The sequence below is a fragment of the Nicotiana tabacum genome, chromosome 8 (assembly GCF_000715075.1).
Source record: "Nicotiana tabacum cultivar K326 chromosome 8, ASM71507v2, whole genome shotgun sequence".
In the NCBI taxonomy this organism is placed as follows: Eukaryota; Viridiplantae; Streptophyta; class Magnoliopsida; order Solanales; family Solanaceae; genus Nicotiana; species Nicotiana tabacum.
The window spans coordinates 115106040-115127235 of NC_134087.1; the positions used below are offsets into that span (position 1 = coordinate 115106040).

General features: G+C 36.3%; 1 protein-coding gene across 1 annotated transcript; it reads left to right on the top strand.

Annotated features, from left to right (window-relative positions):
• Nucleotides 1-11701: 11701 nt before the first annotated feature.
• LOC107824613 (peptidyl-prolyl cis-trans isomerase CYP20-1-like) lies at nt 11702-20438 on the top strand. The gene is made up of 7 exons (XM_016651418.2): nt 11702-11857; nt 13907-13982; nt 19072-19119; nt 19198-19221; nt 19517-19699; nt 19785-19860; nt 20084-20438. Exons 1-7 carry the CDS (start codon nt 11783-11785, stop codon nt 20220-20222), a joined length of 621 nt encoding a protein of 206 aa, XP_016506904.1. The 5' UTR covers nt 11702-11782; the 3' UTR covers nt 20223-20438.
• The last annotated feature ends 758 nt before the right edge of the window (nt 20439-21196 follow it).

The window sequence follows — 21196 nt, forward strand, 5'->3', positions numbered from 1 at the left end:
GTAGGGTAGCAACTGGTGATGTGATCATGCCCGAGAACTCTGTGGAGCGCGCTGCGAGTGAGAAGTCTGTGGAGGTGCACTCCTCCCAAGTCTAGGGCAATCCCTCATCATATGGCGTGTGTCACCACACTCAAAACAAGCTCTTGGAGGACATGGCAGTGGGAACTGTGCGGTACGGGTACTCCAAGACCCCTGAACACCTGAAACACTGTGTAACATCTAAGATACAAACTGAGATGGCTGACCCACAAAACCTCTACCATGCCGTACTCTTCCTCCAAAATAAGGGCCAGTGGGTCTCTCCAGTCTACGAGGTCTCCTTACTTCCCTATACTCTCTCTCCTGACCTCGTCTGTCCTCACTCTCCTAGAGCCACCTGTCCTCTACTCGGCGAGAGGTCCTCACCACCTGCTGAACTGGGACCATAGGCTGTGTCGTCATGACACCTGGAGCCTGAACAATGAGAACTCACTGCTCTAGAGTGGGGGTGGTGGAAGTCTGTGCTCCTCCCCCGGCCTGAGATGTAGCTGTAGTAAGGGGAAGCAACCCTATTTGAGCCAAAGTCGTGTACATACTCATGAACTGTGTCAGAGTCTCTTGAAGTGCTGGAGTAGTAGTAGCAGTAGGCGTAACAGGTGCCTGGACTCCGTTTGGAACTGTAGGTGGCGCTTCGATGGCAGCTCGTGCGAGTGCTCTGGTCATCTCTGGTAGCACGTGTTTTCACCATCTATGAGAGAATGGAAGATAGAGGTTTAGGATTGTGATTTCAAAAAGTCTCGCACGACAGGGAAATCAAATGAAGTGAAATTTTCCTAACAGTTTCATAGCCTCTCGTGGATAAGTACAGACGTCTCCGTACCGATCAGCGAGACTCTAATAAACCGGCTTGTAATTCATGACTCCTATGAACCTAGAGCGCTGATATCAACTTGTCACGACCCCGGTTTGCCCTTCGTGAACCATCGTGATGGCACCTAGTCTATACGACTAGGTAAGCCTAAATGCGGAATATAAACCAAATTGGCAGAAGAAAAGAAAACAATGTAAAACAGAAATAGTGTAATATAATAGCATTTGAAAGTGCCACTCGGCATACACAGCACTAACTCTCACAAACTAATACAGTTTTTCCAAAACTCGAAAACTCATGAATCACAAGCTAAGAGATACATAAGAAGCTCTAACTCCATAAATGTATAACAAAAGTGGAATACTGAAGGGCTATTCTATTACAGAAAGATAGAAAGGGACTCCTCGGTCTGCGGACGCGGCAGATATACCTCGAAGTCTCTAGAGAAGCACTTCGCCTCAAGGATGATAAGACAGAGTGAAAGTACCTGGATCTGCACATGAAAAACATGCGTAGAAAGGGCATGAATACACCACAACGGTACTCAGTAAGTGCCAAGCCTAACCTCAGTCGGGTAGTGACGAGGAAGGTTAGGGTCCTACTGAGGTTAAATAAAATATAAGGGTTAACGGTGTGAAATAAAACAGTATAAATAAGTGCAATAGTAAGAAATAATATAGAATTGAAAGAACAACAACAACTAGAACAGAGACAAAATAAATCACGGGAAAGAAATACAGCTCAACACGGAGATAACATCCGGGGCACCTTCCAAGTTACCGTATTGTAGTCCCAATTACAACTATCTAGTGGATCTCCCGGGATACTGCCCCGTAGTCCATCATATATATATCCGAAGAATCTCCTGGGATTCTGTCCCATAGTTTAACTATCAGTGCGCGGGGATCTACCGGAATCCCGATTAGTAGTCCCAAATATAAATACCCAGTACTGGGGGAATCTACCAGGTGAAGTCCCGTAGTTCCATATAACTCTGCAGGGGGATCTACCGGAATCCCACATCTGTAGTCCCAAATAAACAGACAAGGGGGAGATATCGGAATTCCACATCCGTAGTCCCAAATAAACAAACAAGGGGGAGCTACCGGAATCCCACGTCTGTAGTCCCAAATGTAAATACACAGCAGCAACAGGAAAAATAATCAGCAAATGTCAATATCATATTAAGTAAACCAAGTAATTCTAGCCTAGCATGCTGCACAGAATACAAATAAGGCAGTTAAAGCAAATAAAGCAATTAAGTCAATTAGACATGCTTCTCCAGACTAACAGTAGGTTTAAAAGTGCAAATAGAATAAATAGAAAGGGAATACACAATTAAAGTTACTTGATGAAAATCGGGTTTTCAACAATTAGCAGAAGTACGCACTCGTCACTTCACGTACAAGGCATTTCAATTATCACAAAACCAATCCTAAGGGAAAAGTCTCCCATACAAGGTTAGGCAAGCCACTTACCTCGAACCAGCTCATCCACCTGAAACCATGTCTTTGCCACGAGTACTCGACTCCAAATGGCCCAAATCTATTCAATTCAATTGCATAATGTAAATAACACTTCAAGTAACTGATTCTACAATTAATTCTAAGTTAATACGCGAAATTAGGTAAAATGACCGAAACGCCCCTCGGTCCCACGTCACGGAATCAGGTAAAATTTATATTTTCAGAATCCTCACACTCTCACGAGTTTCGTCATACCAAAAGTACCAAAATCAGACCTCAAATGATCCCTCAAATTATCACTTAAAAGTCTCTAATTAAGCAAGCCCTAACCCCCAAATTACCACTGATTTTCCTTAAATTTTCATGTTTATAATGATAAAAATCACCCCAATAACGAGTTTAGGGACCAAAGACCTTACCCCAATGAACTCCTCCGAAAATCTCCCTTGAAAATGCTCCCCAAGGCTTCCTCCCGTTTGAAAAGAGGTGGAAAAAACTCAAATTCGCGAAGGCAAGTTTTTATATGTTCTACCAATTAAACCGCATCTGCGGCCCTGGGACCGCACCTACGTTTCCGCTTCTGCGGAGCCAAGTTCGCATCTGCAACTTCTCATTAATTCCCTTTTTCCGCTTCTGCGATAGACCTTCCGCACCTGCGGTCTTGCAGGTGTGATACCCTTCTCGCACCTGCGGCTCCTACTAGACCTTCCCAATTCCGCTTCTGTGATTGCTCCGCCGCTTCTGCGGCTCCGCACCTGTGGGACCCAACCGAAGGTGCGGTTATGACAGATATTAGCAGCTTCTGCTACTTCAAACCACTTCCAATTCTTCTGACAACCATCCGAAATCATCCCGAGGCCCTCGGGACCTCAACCAAAATCACAAACAAGTCTAATATCACTGTCCAAACTTATACCAATCCTTAAAACACCTAAAACAATATCGAAATGACAAATCAACCACGGATTCAAGCCTAAGAATTCCAAAACTCCAAAAATACGTTTTCGATCAAAAAATCTGTCAAACCTCGTCCGAATGACCTGAAATTTTGCACACACGTCACATTCAACACTACGGAGCTACTCTAACTTCCGGAATTCCATTCAACCCTCGGATCAAAATCTCACTATCGAACTGGAAACTTTAAAATTTCGACTTTCAGCATTTTAAGCCTAAATTAGCTACCGACCTCCAAAACACAATACGTTCACGCCCCTAAGCCCGAAATCACCAACGGAACTAATGGAACCATCGGATTTCCATTCTGAGGCCGTCTTTATACTGTTTCGACTGCGGTCAAATTTCCAACACTTAATCTCTCATTTAGGGACTAAGTGTTCCAAAACTCTCCGACACTCAAAATCAAACTTCCCGGCAATTCAAAATAGCATAAATAAATACGTGGAAAGAAGATAACAGGGGATCGATGTGTAAATTCTTAAGACGACCGACCGGGTCGTCACACCTTTGTACTGAAAAGAGAAGCGGGTGTAGGGAAAAAAATATAATCACTTTAAAATATTTCGTTATCCTACCAGCCCTCAGCTTAACATTACAAGCCAAAAGTCCTAAAAGATTGTAAAGTCAGCATTAATCTCCATTAGTGGAGATTGACCAGAAAGGCAAGCCTGTGGTTTATTGAACTCTATCCTTGAGCAATCAATGTTCTCGAATTATTCCACAAAATCAAGAATTTCTAACGCTGATATTTGCAGAGTAAAAGTGGAGGTATAAAATAATGTAAGTTCTTAAAAGTTTAAAAGGATTGACATATCAGGTGAAGTCTTTAATTTTTTGAAAGGTTATGAATGTGTAGTTATCTCAAAATTTAAAAGTTTTTTTTATTAATCTCTTATTTTCTTTCCTCGGGGAGAGCAAAGGTTTAAGTGGGAGAGAATTTGATAAGTGCACTTTTCTAGATTTTAAATATATAATTATCCTTGTAAAAGCATAAAAATTATCAAATCTTTTCCGTATATTTAACTAAATAATGCAGGAAAGAGTGTGAAAATACTAGTACAAAGTCAAGGAAATTTCAAGGAAGAATACAACAAAGTAAAAAAGCAAGAAGCAGAAAGTATCAAGAAAAGAAAATGGAAGATATTCTGCAACAAAATTACAACCAAAAGGCCAAGAACCATTTTCAACCAAAACCCATTTCCAACAAAGAAAAACAATTACCAATAAGTTAACTCATGGCTATAAAATGGACATTGCCAATCTCTGCATAAATAACTTTGGAGATTTGAAATCATTCCTCTTGTTAAGTTTATTTCAGTTTTTAATCGTCTTTGTAGAACATGATGGTGGCTACACTTTTATTTCAGTTCTAAATAAATTTCAAGGTTGGAAATTACTCTAGTTCCTATTTTTAATTAAATAGGCGGAATTATTCTTATTGAATATTTCTTTCTATTTTGTTATTTAATGGACATGAATATTTTTATTAGCAGTACTAGCTCTAGTATGGAGTAATTATCTTATGTTGGGAGAATGATGGATCTTGATAATTCTATATAGTAAAAGTTTATTTTTCAGTTTCACTTGCTTGGTTTGAAACTTTCAATTTATAATTTTATCAGCTTTATAGTTATATGTTATTTAATTTAGTCACACCTATTCACTTTGTATCATAAACTAACCTGTTATTCATTTTGTAATCGAGAGAGGCGAAAGAGGTAATAAGGTTAATAGTGGTGTTGATAAGTGTCACAACCCAAAATTCACTAATCGTGATGGCACCTAACCCAACCTGCTAGGTAAGCCAACTAATAACTATCAAATTTCAATAATATTAATAAGACAATTTAAATAAAAGAAATTATCTGAATTTCATACATTTTTCAAGGACTAGTAGTACAAATCATGAGCTTCTAAGAATGGAATTTACAAAGCTGATATGAAGTATTAGAAAAGTACACAAATAGAGTTTTCTACGGCTACCATGAACAAAAGGCAGCTTTAACAGGGACGCAGGTACATCTTCTAATCTAGAACCCATCGAACACAGCAACATTGGCATCCGAAATTTGCACGCAATGTGTAGAAAGTATAGTATGAGTACAACTGACCTCACGTACTCAATAATTAACAAACTTAACCTTAGATTGAAAATAGTAACGAGCTGAAACAAAGTTCAGGTCCAACACCAATAATCAATAGCAGTTCATAACAATGTAATGCAAGTAAATAAATGAGTAGCTCAAAGATAAAATGCGCAGCCTTTTCATAGTTTTTTGAAACAGTTCCGCTTTTCAGGTATATCAGTAAAAATCCAAATCCTTTACCGAAATCGTCAAAAATATAAGTGAGTTTGAAAACTATAACTTTTTCCCAAAAACTTTTCATCAGGTAAATGTTCATTTTCAAATAGCATGAGGAAAGTACATCTCTATGCCTACATGTCAAGATACAGGTAAAATCATGAATATCACCAAAATCGGGCAGCAAAAGGAAAAATGCATCTCTGTGCATGTATCTCAAGTACGCATGTCAAAGGAAAATGCCTCTCAGTGATGAACTCATGTATTCACACTCTCAGAGTACTCAACTTCACTGTCTCGCATTATCTCTTACCGTGCTCATTACTCAGCACACTCAATCACTCAGCACTGTACAAGGCTCGTTGCGGCGTTCAATCCGATCCATATATATATATACATACATAGCCGACTGCGCTCACTGGGGGTGTGCAAACTCCGGAGGGCTCCTTCAGCCCAATCGCAATATCCCTACGGCGTGCAGCCCGATCCTATAAAAATATAATTAATATAACATATTGCGGCGTGCATCTCGATCCCATAATATTACTCTCACTCAGGTCCTCGGCCTCACTCAGTCATCAATCTCTCCAGTCTCACTCACGGGCTAACGATGTCATGAAACTAGTCTGACAACAATAATATGACGTATCAATAAACAACAACTGAGACTGAGATATGATATGAATGCATGAATAAGACTGAGTACGAAATATCAATAAAATCAGTGAGATAACAGCAAGAAATAACCACTATGGGTCCTAACAATATCGGCATAAAGCTTAAACATGATATTTAGCATAATTGACAGCTCCGTTACTTAATCACATGGTGAAAACACAGATATTAACAAAATAGGGCCACTAAACAGTGCCATAGAAATAATGGAGTCATAATTCACAGGGTGCACGCCCACACACTCGTTACCTAGTATGTGCGTTACCTCAATACCAATCACACAACACGTAATTTGGGATTTCATATCCTCAGCACTAAGTTTAAAAGAGTTACTTATCTTGAACAAGCCAATTCCAACATCAAGCGAGCCAAGCGATTCTCCAAAATGCCATCACGTGCATAGCAACCTCCGAACGGCTCAAAACTAGCCAAAAGCAACTGAAATATATCAGATAAAGCTCAAGGAAACAATTACAAATAATAGAAAAAAAGAATCCTACATCAAATCCCAAATCCAGCAAAAAATCACACCTGGGCCCACACCTTTAAACGACAAAACTCACAAATCCGACAATCCATTAATTACAAATCCAACTATATAAGTTTCACTCAATTCCGACTCCAAATCGATGTTCAAAACTCAAAAATTCATATTATGAAACTTTAGGCTAAAACCCCCAATTTTCTCTTTAGAATTCATCGACCAAAAACTAAAATCGAAGATAGATTCATGGAATATAACCAAAACCGAGTAGAGAACATTTACCCCAATTCATATGGTGAAAAATGCTTCAAGAATCGCTTCAATCCGAGCTCCATAGCTCCCAAAATGCAAAAATGGTCGAAACCCTCAAAATAGAGTACTTTTCAAAGCTACCTAGGCCTCCTCTTTCGCAAACGCGGCAATACCATCGCGAACCAAAAATTAAATGTAAACTTTAATTTGCAAGTTTGATACCGAGTTCATCTTAATATATATATATAGGGAAAATGCATAAGTACCCCCGTGACCTATACCCGGATTCCCAACTACGCACTTTATCTTTGCGGAATCCTATTACCCCCCTAAACTATTTTTAAATCGAATAACTACCACCCTAAAACTAGACAACCAAACTCTTGGCAAGTGGTGCAGTACACGCGCTGCCACATGTATTTTTAGTATTTTTTTTATTCTTTCTTCTTTTTCTTATCCTTTTTTCTTATTTCGCATTATTCTCATTTTTTTTGGTTATTTCATTTTTTTTCTTTTTGTTTTGGTCACCGGCGGTATAAAATGATGGTCGTCGGAATTTCAAGAATACCATTTTTTCCGGCGAATTTTTTTTTCCGGCGACAGATTTTTATCCCGATTTGAGTATATTTTGCTTTGCTTATGAATAGATCTTTTTGAGAGTTTAATTTGTGTGTGAAAAGGATAGAAAGAGGAAAAATAAAAATAGAATAAATGGAAGAAAAAGGGTAAGATAAAATCGCCGGAGAATGAATATCTGCCGGAATTAGAGAAGAAACGAAAAAAAAGTAAAAGAAAAAGACAAAGAAAAAGGAAAAGGGAAAAAAAGTAAGAAAAAATGGTAAAAAAGCAACAAAAAAATTTGAAAATCGTTTTTTCTTGCTTCTCACTCTCCCAAAGGAGAGTGAAATACACATACTCTGCCATGTCAGTTGTAGTTGGGATAATGAAAATCCCGCAAAGTTAGAGTGTGTAGTTGAGAATCCGGGTATAGGTCAGGGGGTGCTTATGTATTTTTTCATATATATATATATATATATGTGTGTGTGTGTGTGTGTGTGTGTGTGTGTGGAAAAATACATACATACATATATATATATATATGTTACACCTCCTTTTTTACACACCCGAGGGTATATAAGAGAATTTTTCCAATTAAAGTGACATTATTCGAAATGAGATTATTTATTTATTTTTAGAGCCGCTACATGGAATATTTTAATTGGTGTCTCAAGTCACCGATTTATTTTAAATCCCAAATCGAGGAAATTCGACTTTCCTTTTGAAGTCTGCGAACCAGAAATTCTAAGTAAGGAATTCTGTTAACCCTGAAGAAGGTGTTAGGCATTCCCGGGTACCGTGATTCTAGCACGGTCGCTTAAACTATTATAATTGGCCTAATTATTTGATTAGTTACATGTTTTAAACCTATTGTGCATTTTAGCTTATTAACCGCTTTTAAGAAGATTCAACGTTATTTAAAACATGCCTTGAACTACGCCACATGAAATGCACTCGCGATTCACGACACGTTCTATTTAGCATTGTTAGGAATTGAAATTGGGTCACATGAAATGTACACCCGAATTTAGTAATTAAAAGAAAATTAATTTAAAGAATGCGCCTAAAGCAACTACGAAGGTTCAAATTAATAACAATGTTTGAGAGAGCCATGAAAAATTCAATTGATGGCGCACCTCAATTTATTACAAGGTTTGAATTAATTACATGAGGGTCATGAGTTATTTAATGAAAATGGTACACCTCAAATTTTCTAAAAAAAAAACTAATTAGCTTTGTGAGGGCCATGGGCTTAGGAATTTTATTTAGCATGACACGCCTTAATTTATTTCAAAAGGTTTTATTATTCGAAGTTGTTATAATCGGGTTACATGAAATGCACCCCCGAATTTGAGAATTAGGTATCCTGACTATGCCACTGGAACCATACCCATAGTCACGATGGTTTATTAATCGCGCCTAAAGCAAACTACGGTGTTCATGATTTATTGGTTTTACTAAATTTGACATCGTTTGTAAGGTCGTAAACTATGGAGTTATTCGTAGAAAAAAATGGGAATTTGATCGCTATGAATACATCTAACACTTGATAACAGAAGTAATCATACTATGGCTAAAGAGTAAATCAACATCGGTAATCATACTAGAGCAAAGATTAAACAAGAAACCAAAATCTGTTATCCTATAAAGTCTTTTTAATAATGATCTCCCGTCTTATAGAAATCAAGAAACCAAAATATCTGCAGAGTAAGGCTTATGGATACAAATATTAACGAATAACTAATTGGAGCCATAGTTAATTCTTTTTCCGATAAGCTCAGAAGCTACGTTTATTTTTGTATGCAACATCATATTCGTATTAGAGGGAAAAAATAAATTCTAAAGCATTTCATTCGGACCTTTAGTATTTTACAGTACAATCACAATATTAGAGTTGGAACTTATGTGCAAAATCACAAATTCCCTTTACCAGCGATAACATAAAAGATACAATTAATTGTCAAAACAAGATGTCAGATAAGAAATAAAAACTTTAATATAGAATCAAATTAATAAGATCTGTTGTCCAACATTCTCTTTCTCCATGGTGTAACTAATCAGAACACCAGCACCATATAATAAGATAAGAATAGTGAAGTTTAGATTCTAAATATGCAGATAGCAGCAAGTGATTATAAATCATATCAAATTCTGTTCCATACAAGAAAATATTTTACTTGCACGATAGAAAAAGTACCCGTTTCTATATGTCTGCAATCAAATGATGTTGCGCCATCTCAATTCTTACATGAACTGAAGCACCTCTAATGAACGACAACTATTTGAGCAACAAATACAATGTCTAAGCTGAAGATGGTAGCAACAAGAACCAAATAAATGCTTTTATATATGAAAATTTCTGGATTACAAAGAGGGAAATTCGACAAGCAAACTCAAGCAATCTAAACCAGCAACAAAGAACTCCTCAGCAACCTCTAATTGCTGTAAATCCAGAAATGGAAGATGAACTTCGAAATCCTCTAACAGCAGAAATCAACAGAAGAACTCGACCAAATAAAGGTCAAAAATGGAAATGAGAGTTCAGCTGCTAGTCAGAAGATTCAACAGCAGGAAACCAACAACCAAACTTCAATTTCAAATCCAGATATCAAAATTGAAAACCCAACAGTTATACACACAGAAGAATCAGAATTTTAGTTTTTCTAAAGCTTTTCAGAGGGGAACGACGTTGTTGTTCTGCTGGGTTGGAGTGTATGATTTTGTTTGTGGTTTTTAGAAAAAATCGAGAAGAAGAAGAAGAAGAAGAAGGGAGCTCCAGTGTAAAATGCACCGTTTGTTCTCTGTGTGTAAGTGCCTTAGGTCTAGGAGCTACTAGGTTATTTTATGTGGAGGGGGGTCTTGGGCTAGGCGGGTCAGGTCAGGCGGGTTTGGGTAGGGAGATTGGGCTTGGGTCAAGGGAAATTTTGGATCAGATCTGGGCTGGGTGAGAATTGGCTAAATTTCACAAGACAAAACTTTTTCCAATTCTTTCTTTTATTTTCTAATTTTTTCTTTTCTTTTAATTAAGATCCTACAAATTAAAAATCCTAAATTATCCAAAAGTGTGAAATTAAACTAAATAGCTAATTATAAAAATTATAAACAATACTTAATTCTAAATTAAGAGAGAAAAATCGATAAGCTAAAAATTAAAAGACAAAAAATGTAAAAAAAGAGCTATTTTTTGTGATTTTCGAATTTCTATAAAACACATAATTACCGGTTAATTCTAAAAATGTAAAAATAAATCCTAAATGCAATGCATGATATTTTGGTATTTTTTCATGATTAAAATAAAAATTAAATGTGCACAAAAATGCAAAGAATTAATAAAAATCTTATAAAATGGCAAATAATTGGAAAAAATATATTTTCTTTGATTTTATAGGAGCAATTCATACAGAACAATTCACAATATATATATATATATATATATATATATATATATATATATATATATATACATATAATTTATAAGAAAATGCCTTAGATAATTTTTTTTTAAAAGAAAATGGGTCAGGCCCTCTTAGGCCCACATAAGCCCGAGACTGGCCCACTTAGCCCGGGATCATTAGTTCGTGGTCTCGGTCCCGATCCGGTTCCTACCAATAGCCCACGAAGCCCGGGACCGTTTAAGCACGACCCACGAAGCCTGGGCCGACATAGAATTGGCCCACTTAGGCCAGTTTAGGCCCCGGCCCGGCCCACCTGTCAGCTTAGTGATACGTATGGGCTCGAGTAGCTAAACTCGGGAGAAATTTAAAAATAACCATATTTATAAGTGGTCATTCAAAAATAACCACAGTTTCAAAAATAATCAAAATTTAGCCACTTTTTATGTATAAATAAATCTGAACAAAAATATTGTTTAAAATACGAAAAAATACTCTAGTATAATATATTGGAGTTCCAAAATAATATACCGATCCAACATATTATGTTGACACCGATCTCCAGTATATTATGCTGGAACTTTTAGTGTTGCAGCAAAATAGTGACTATTTTTTAATGACCAATCCGAAAACTGAGTAGCCGTCATAGTTTTACACAACTCCTTTGTTTGGCCCAGAATTATTCAACCAATTTCAGTGGCAACACCTCACTATGCCTACGTGGCATCTTCTCATTGGCTAATGTCACTCCCAATAAATATATCTCTCAGCAGCCGACACTCCGTTTCCAAGTCTCACTCCAACTTCAACTACGATTCTCTACACCGGATCCACTGCCAAAGATGGCGACGACGAGATTACAGCCGTCCGTTTTGATCCTCTGCATGGCGATGATCGGAACCCTAGCTCTTGCTCAGGTTCGTAATTTCTAAGCATTTACCTGTTGATAATATTATCTCTGGCTTTACGCCGTTTTAGGATTTCGTTTGCCATTTGTAATCCTCATCCGATGTACAAATTGAATGATCAGAGAGAACTGTAATCGTATAGTTTAGGGATCGATCTGCGAGTTACTGATTAATTCAACTGTTATTCTTGTTAAGACTTAGCAATACGCGTTACCTATTAAGTGGAGATTTGATACAGCTGCTAAACTGCTGTTGGAACGATTTTTATGAATCTTCATTGTGCTTTTGGATCGTAATACAGCTGATCAGTACTGAGACGGTTTCTATATTTAATCATTCGAGCTACTATAGATCCTTTATGTTCTTTTGCGGATTATATTCTGGTAGAAATTGGTATAAGAAGTACTGGATCATACAGATGGAAGTAGATGCATTTTTTTAACTAGTAAAATCCCAACTGAGCTCATTTTTTGAACAAGCTGAGCACGAGCTCAATTACTAAATCAGCTGAGCTCGCGCTGACTTGGTTCTACTTGTGTAGTTTAAGAACAAACTTAGTTTCATTTCTTTTAGTTTTTTTTTCTTTGCACATAAGTCTTCTTGCAGCATGCTGGTCTGGCTCCATCATTATTGATCTCCTCCTACTCTGGAACAACCTTGCATTTGCCATCGCTAATTAGCTGGCACTCTTTAGCCTCAGTTGTCTTGGATCTTTCCTACCTTTGCAGCCACATTGTAGACTGCTGGTGGTGGAAAGTTCGAAACATCCATCAACCTCAGTCCACTTCAATAGCTATCCTCTCCCTCTTCTTTGCTTGCAATGGGACAATTGGTGTTCGAGAGACAGGAGAAATCTAAAGTTTCCTTCTTCTTCAGCAGAATCTAACTTCTTTTAGAATTTTTTTGGCTCTTTAAACAATTAGTTGACCTGTGAAACATCCAACAAGTTTAAGTAATATATGTTGATTTGATTAGGAATTTTGTTTTACTAGGACAAGTTCGGGTATGAGTAATTGTATGGATCCATTGTTGTCGAGTTGAACTATAGCTTGAGCATGCAAGAATAGTACAGGACAAGTTTTGGCAAACCTTTGAGCTTATGTGATATGGAGCCTAGCTTGAACAGGCAAGGCTTAGCTCAGCTCAACTCATCTTGTTAATACCTTTACAGTAACTATTTGGTAGTGATTGAGCTTGCTTAACATAGGCTGTAAATTTGAGTGCTAAATTAGAACCAAAGCACCTATCAAAGTGGCTTGTTTTTTATGGGTTGCTATCAGAGAAACTTGTTTAACTCAAGATAATCTACAGAGAAGAGGCGTTGGTGTTGTCTATGTGAAGAAAGTTTGGAGTCAGTAAATCATCTTTTTATTCACTGCAAAGTTGCTAAGCAATGCTGGGAGCTCTTCCTGAATCTTTTTGGTGTTACTTGGGCTATGCCTTCGGACATTAGGAGTCTAATTGATAGCTGGCAGAGGAAAAAGATATCAAAGTCCCAGAAGTAGCTTTGGAGGACCATTCCCCTATGCATTTTCTGGATATTTGACAGAAAGAAAGTGTTTGTTTTGAGAATAAAAAATATTTCTAGTATCAAAAATTTATGTATGCATAATCTGTTTTTCTGGTGGAATAGGTGTTTATTAGATAGTATGGATGGATCTTGTAATAGAGTGCTTTTTGTAGGTGTTGTCTGCTCTGTTTTGTAATCTTGTGTACTTTCTTGGTACACTTTTATTAATAATACTTTATCAAAAAAATAAATAAATAGAGATAGTTGCTAAATAGAATACAAATTTAGACTCCGCCACGTTGTCAGATATCAAATGCTACTCAAGTTTACTGCATAAAGATTTTTGTGAAAATATATCAACTTCTTTTTTCCTATTTCCCTTTGGGTGTAACATGGGCGTATGGCTTGGCATATTTCAAAAGGTGGCCTAGGCATTCCTCTTTCCTTGTTTATGTTGGGCCAATGTCCATGTGTGTGCATATGTGTGCTCTTGTCTTTGTGACAAATAGAGGGAGAAAGTCTTTTATTACTGAAAGCATCCTCTGCAGGCTAAATCTCAGGAAAGTCTGAAAGAAGTAACTCACAAAGTTTACTTTGACGTTGAGATAGATGGTAAACTTGCGGGTATGTTCCTTTCCTTCATATTGCTTTAATTTAGGTCCTTTGTTTATATGGTGAAGATACAAAGATGATTTGTCAATAATGTGTTTTGTTTCAGAAGTCTCTTCCCTTTCCTATTTTTTATATTTTAGCTCCTATGCTTATGAGGTGCATATATAGTGTCGATTTGTTAATACTTACCATTTCAAAAAACATGGTTTATTTGTTAATGGTGTCATTTCGCCAGTTTTTCGTCACTGCGTAATTGATCCTACTTAAATGTGTGCGGTCTTCCTTTTTCTTTTTTGTGGGGAGGGAGGAGAGGGCGATAAGTCCTCCTTTTTCATAAAGTTGCTATATTAATCTTGCAAGCTAAAAAAAAGCATCCCAAATGAGGATCTTCTGTGAAGCATAAGTAAAATAACTCTATATATCTGCATCTCTCTTGATCTATCCAAGAACTTGAGGATTGTGTTTTTCTCTTTTCATGCTTAGGTTGCATACGTGGATACCCAGGGCCACATTTATGCATACTATCCTTCCTCTTGTGTAGACTTCATGGCATTTTGTTACATAAGACTATTTATTCTTCTCTCAGCAAAAAGGTCATCAACGAAATGTTGATACTTTGAGCAATAGATATGTTTTTAACATCGGAAAAGGGCCAAAAATACTCCTCTACTATTTTCTATTGTTTAAATATGTCCCCCATTATACGATCCGTCCCCATTTACCTTACCATTAGGCAAATTTAAATTTGCCCTCATTTTAAACGGCTTGACACATGGAGGTTTCTAATCAAGACCAACCCATTGATTAAAAACCCAGCCCCAGTAATTTAACCCATAACCGACCCAACCCCATTCACAAACAAAAATCACCCACTTCTAATAAATCACCCATTTCAAATTTAGCTTCAATCTTTGATGGGCTTGAAAATTTCTGTGGGTCTTATGAGAAAAGAGTGATCCCAAATTGGGATTCTCAGATCTTGCATTATGTAAGTAGGAACCAAAAAAGCTTTGAGCTTGTTGAGGATGAAAAGGTTAGATAATCTTTTAGATGAAAATGGGGCTAGAATTTTTTGTGGGTCTGATGACAAAAGAGTTATCCCAAACTGGGATTCTCAGTTCTTTAATTATGAGTACATGGCCCAAGAAAGGTCTAATTTTAATGAAGGTGAGAAAAGTAGATCCTTTTCATATGCAAATGGGTCGAAACCACGCATGCGTTGAATGAGAGGGAAGTAGCTCAAGTTTGGAATTCTCAGTACTTTGTTGGTGAATCCATGGTGATTGTTGCCGATGGAAACAATGGGGTTGAAAAGGTAGGCCACATTGATCATAAACCTTTAGGCTTGCATGCTAGGAGCCTGAGAATCAGACTTGGTAATGGGGTCTGATGGGGTTATGGTTAGATTAATGGGGCTGAGTTTTTAATAAATGAGTCGGGTCTTTTGATTAGAATCCTCCACGTGTCAACTGTCAAGCCGTTTAAAATGAGGGCAAATATAGAACTTTGATAACGTAAGGGTAAATGCGGACAAATAGTATAACGGGGACACATTTATCTATACTATATTAAAAGCACGAAGGCCCTTAGCGAAATGTTGTTTCCCTTTTTGCCCTTTAAAATAGCTTTTACACTAGACAAAATAGTCATTTAATTATCTTCCTAATATTTAGGAATTTTAATTCAATTAAAATTTTACTAATTAAATCTTTCCTTATTTAAAATATGTGAGAGATCCTAATATTTGGGACTTTATATTCCATTATGATTTTAGCTTACATAATAATTACAGAGCGTGGGCAATTAAATACAATATAAATATGGAAAGTTTGAATTATCATCAAAAACTATTATCTCACTCATAGACGAGATTTCATAGGTAAACACTTACCTTTTGCCAAGAATATTTTATAATCTTAACATTAGTATATTCACAATCTCAAGGACAAAATCAAATACAATCCTCTACTTAACTGTAACAATATTTTTATTATCAATTTTGTAATAGGAAAAAATTAATGTTTAACAATTATGATGCTATTTCATATTTGACAATCTTATAATTTAATTAGTTTTTTAATATTTAGGACTTTAAAATCTTATTATTAAATTTTTCTTATTTGAAATATATAAGAAGTCCTAAAATTTAGGACTTTAAAATAAATCAAGATTTTACCTTATTTAAATATTTTCCTCATACCAACTGTATAACATAATTATAACTTCGTCATATTACTTTTCCTAAAATTTGATGTCTTAAAATTAACTAAAATTTATTTATTAAATTTCATTATTTACAAGAGCTATAAATTCCACACGAAGTTAGAAAAAGCAACAAGTTCGTGCCAGTTTCGATACGAAGTACTCTTATAAAGGTGTACTTGTTTAAATATAATAATTATCATTATTTAAATATTATTGATAATATATTTTGGAGCATGCCCTAAAGACTAGACATTAAGTAATAATACATGAAGCAATCAGCCAGTTGGTCAATCAAAATATTATGGCTGAATACATACGGAGACACTTAAAGTTGACATGATTTTTTATTTAGACACTTTAATTGAGCCTATTACCTATTGGACACTCAAACTATTTGTGAAGTGTACCGATTGAACACAAAAAACTAAGTCCCAGGAAATAATAAGCGTGTGAAACTCACGTAGCTGACATGGCAATGTAATTAATGAGAGAAAGCCACGTCAATAAAAATTCATGTTAGCTCCAGACTAAACCCTTCACCTTTCCCTGCTCATATCTTCCACATCACTTCTACAACCACCTTGGCCCGCCACCTTTGCCTGCCATACCTGCTTTCCTCTTCAACCACTATAAAAATTACAGTACCAACCATCACCATATGAAAATCACAATCTTCTTTTGAAATTTGAACTAATAAGTTACCAAAAGAGTACTCTATTAATCACACTTATAAAGAACACAAACTCAATCACCAAACTTGTGCTTTGAATCTTCTTGTCGGGATTAGGATGAGGAATCAATAAGAGCATGACATTTTATAGTTTGTGTTTTAAAGTTGTTAAGTTCTAATTTGAAGGCTAATTAAATTTGAATCCGCATTTGTTGGGTTGATCTCAAATATTTTTTGGCGAAGACGACGAAGGCAGATTTGGGTCTCCATGAAGAAGAAAATGATTACAGCTCATCCAAAAAATTTCCGGTGAAACTCTATTTTCTCCTACAAGAATTTTGGCTTTGAAGAAGAAAATGACTGTGAGAATGGAGAAGAAGAGGGGGATCGTTGGTTTTTTGGAGAGGATGAGGCCGCCGGTTTCTCTCGCCGGATTCCGACAGTGAAGAGATGGGGACTGCCTTAGATCTGTTTTGTTTTTTAGAGAGAAGAAGGAAATAAAAAAGAAAAAAAAAGAAAAAATCTATTTTTTTGGGGTCTCTTCACGCGCCTATATTGGGTGAAACTCACTTTATGTGCCAACTCAGCAAGAAATGCTTAATTGGAATAAGTTTCGGGTAGTATAAGTATTCAATAGGAACATCCTTGAGTTTAGGTGTCTAAATGAAATATCGTGCCAACTTTAAGTGTCTCCGTATGTATTCAGCCAAATATTATTGATATGAAGTAATCTCATCACATTGATATGTAGCTTTGGTTTTGATAATTATAAAAGTACCCTTATTTGTCAATTTCTTCCAGACCAATAAACTAAAAATATTCAAGTATATATACTTGATAGTACAAAAAAACAATCAATTTACTTTTTTTACTGCATACATATTAGAAAACATTTATTAGAAGGTATATGTAAAACATATTATCAACATTAATATTATTTTAGTGATCGCAAAGTATATGCATATACGAATGATTGGCCCCACTCGATAAGAAAAATTTCTATGTCGAAAAGTTATTATGAAGTTGAAGGCTATTAAAATCACCTCGTATCGTCTCGACTAAAAAGTAAGCCGAATGTAATCAAATTAAATAACCAAAAAAATCATTTACATATAAGAGTTTTTAAGTTTTTATAGGAGTCATGTAACGTTCATTATTCTTATTAATCAAGAATGGGAGCCATCAAATTCTTTGGCTTCAGAATTGAATCGTGACAGTGAAAATAAAAGGGGTATAACACAAACAAATCTTTTAGATATTATATTAATTATATTGTTATTAAAAAGTTTATTCTCATTAATATTGGTATACGCGCAACGCGCGTACACTAATACTAGTACAATAAAAAATAGTAGCAGGGTATTCTTAGCCCTTCTCTGTTCTGGCATTCAACTTTTTCTCGTCTCCTCCCTCTCTATGTACAGTAAAATTCGAGTCTTAGATGCTGTTTGGACAGATCTGAATTGTTCTCTTAAAAGAAATGGGATTTTTTTGGGAATAAGTAGGTGTTTTTGGGAAACAATATTTTTGGTTCCCCTGAATTTTTTTTGAGTTGTTCGAGTGTCTTTTCAAAAATCTAATTTGGTTTTATACCCAAAATTATACATTTTTATTTTTTCCCTCTAAAAGCATTTACAATCCACATGCGCCATACAAACTAGAAAAGTGTCTAAAAACTGATAAGGAAGGGACAGGCAGGATCAGATATTTGTTACTAAAGAAAGATGGCGGTCAGCCTGATTAAAAAAGAAAGATGGAGGACAGCCGCCACTGTGGTATTGACAATAATATAAGATATGCAAATAAATGAAACTATGTAATTAAATGTTGCTATGTCAATAATTATATTTTCATCATTTCCATAGCAAATATCTGCACACAGACACACATGTTAATGATAGAACAGTAAAGTTAAATAAAATAAATACTGTATTACATTTGACAAGTATCCTTGACATGTTTCTTGCTCCTTAGGAATATCATGTCTTCTTGTATATGCTTTATCCATAATATGTTGGAATCCAGCTGTTTCCTCTTAGAAATTGGAAATGTTGACACACAATGTAGGATCTGAGATTATTTTTCCGTGGAATGATTTTTGACTCGCATAAAGAATGTTCTTCCCTATTTATGTCCTAAGGGAGATGTCTTTTCCATGTAGTATCATTACTAACTCCATTGTGTTATCATCCTTGTTTTGATTTTCAAGTATCTGCTTTCTTTCAGGTCGTATTGTTATGGGTCTCTTTGGTAAAACAGTTCCTAAAACAGCAGGTATGGTGGCAATATAAAAAGCTTGTAAGTTTCACCATTGCTACTCCTGATATTAACTATCTTTCTATTTTCTTGCAGAGAACTTCAGAGCATTGTGCACAGGTGCTTTTACCAGATTTTCATAGTTTATTCTCCTGCCGTTCGGGACCCCTATTGGTCAACTTAACCTATAGACGCGTTGGTCAATTAAGCTTGTGCTTGCCTGTATTTCTTTTCTTGTCATCTTTGTTTTCAGTTTTGCCTTACAAGTTATTTTTTCGGTTCTTAGCTGACTGGTAATGCAGAAAAGGTTTAGATATTGTTATCTGATTCAGGAGAATGGTTAAATGCAGATTGCATATACTTGTACCTTCACATTCTTGATCTTGTTTTTCTCCTCTGGTAATCAACATTGCAGGGGAGAAAGGTGTTGGAAAGAGTGGCAAGCCTCTTCATTACAAGGGGAGCACATTCCATAGAATAATCCCCAGTTTCATGCTTCAAGGTGGTGATTTCACTCTTGGTGATGGGCGTGGAGGTGAATCCATTTATGGTGAAAAATTTGCTGATGAAAATTTCAAGATCAAGCACACTGGACCAGGTAGAATTTATTCCTTGTGTTAAAGTGCCTTTTATATTCTCGATTGTCATGCATGTAAAACTGCTCCTGCATGCATAATTTCCAGGGCTTTTGTCAATGGCAAATGCTGGTCCCGACACCAATGGTTCACAATTCTTCATCACAACTGTCACAACTAGCTGGTAAGTCCATCACTCTTGAAAAACATATGCAGATTACTTAGACCACTAACCATTTAACTATTTACAATTAAGAACCTACCAGTGTCATGTTATTAAATCTCGAATATTTGTTAATTTTGGTTTGCATCTTTAAATTCTAGTTGCTTGTGATTTACTACTCTTCTGATAAGCTACCCTTTCTCCAATAATCTTTTGGGCACTTCTGATTTTTGATTATATGTAGGTTGGATGGCCGGCATGTTGTCTTTGGGAAGGTGTTGTCTGGAATGGATGTCGTTTACAAGATTGAAGCTGAAGGAAGACAAAGTGGAACACCAAAAAGCAAAGTTGTCATTGCAGACAGCGGTGAACTTCCTCTGTAATGGGATCTGATAAGTGCAATATGTTTAACGCAATAATCTAAGGCCGTTTTATCTGCTAATTAATGTATTTGGTGGGGCGGGGGGCGCAGTTTTTCTGTCAATCCATGGCTTGTTCTGACTTCAGCAGTGAAACGGAAACTCAGACAAAGAAAAGAACTTTGTAGAGGCTAAGAGACACTGGATCACGTCAGATAACGGAAAAAATAATTGGATCGAGATTCATAACTATACATCATAGCTAGTAGTACTACATTTTATTACTACTATTTTTTCCTATCCTTTCATCGAGTATAATCTAGCACTGTTGTGTTATAAATAACTTGACTTCTTGCTAAACAGAATATGCCCTTTCGTGACCTTAATTATTAGATGCTATATTATAAGCAAACAACTAAATCACGTTTATGGGGTACCAGTGAATGCAGACAAAACCAGCCCCGCGTTCACAGATAATCATCACATTTGCTAATTACCATCAATATTGTATACGGTCGAAATCGGGCTCATCTATTACGTGACGGATTGAAACCGAAACATGATGGATTGAAGATCGACCCCAGGTTCATCAAACCAAAGTACGAAGTCAGAACATACGTCCCTAAGATCTTCGAGCCCATGACTCCGGAGCCGACCCCGATTCCGAATAAGCTCGAGGAAACATTATCGGACCCAATAACGGATGGCCGAAATATCCGCAACCGGTCGGATATCATGACGGGAATTTCGGCACGTATCAACAAGAAACCGATTAATTAGCAAATCATGAGATTGTTTACCTTTTATAGAATTGTACCTAAAGCAAGACTCCCCTACTATATAAAGGGGAGTCTGATTCTTTGTAATACACATTGTAACATGCATCCAAAAGCTTTATAATACTATTTTCTTTCTGCAAGCTACTGTTCTTCTATATTTGACATCATTTGAATCATATTCAGTTCGAGTGAGGTCTATTTTCTCAAGGCTATAATTGT

Bases quoted from the DNA above. Each gene is read 5' to 3' on its own strand.
- LOC107824613 (XM_016651418.2), top strand. From the start codon at position 11,783: ATGGCGACGACGAGATTACAGCCGTCCGTTTTGATCCTCTGCATGGCG. The intron at 19,222-19,516 runs GTGCTTTTACCA...TCAACATTGCAG, and splicing joins CTTCAGAGCATTGTGCACAG to GGGAGAAAGGTGTTGGAAAG. The intron at 19,700-19,784 runs GTAGAATTTATT...CATAATTTCCAG, and splicing joins GATCAAGCACACTGGACCAG to GGCTTTTGTCAATGGCAAAT.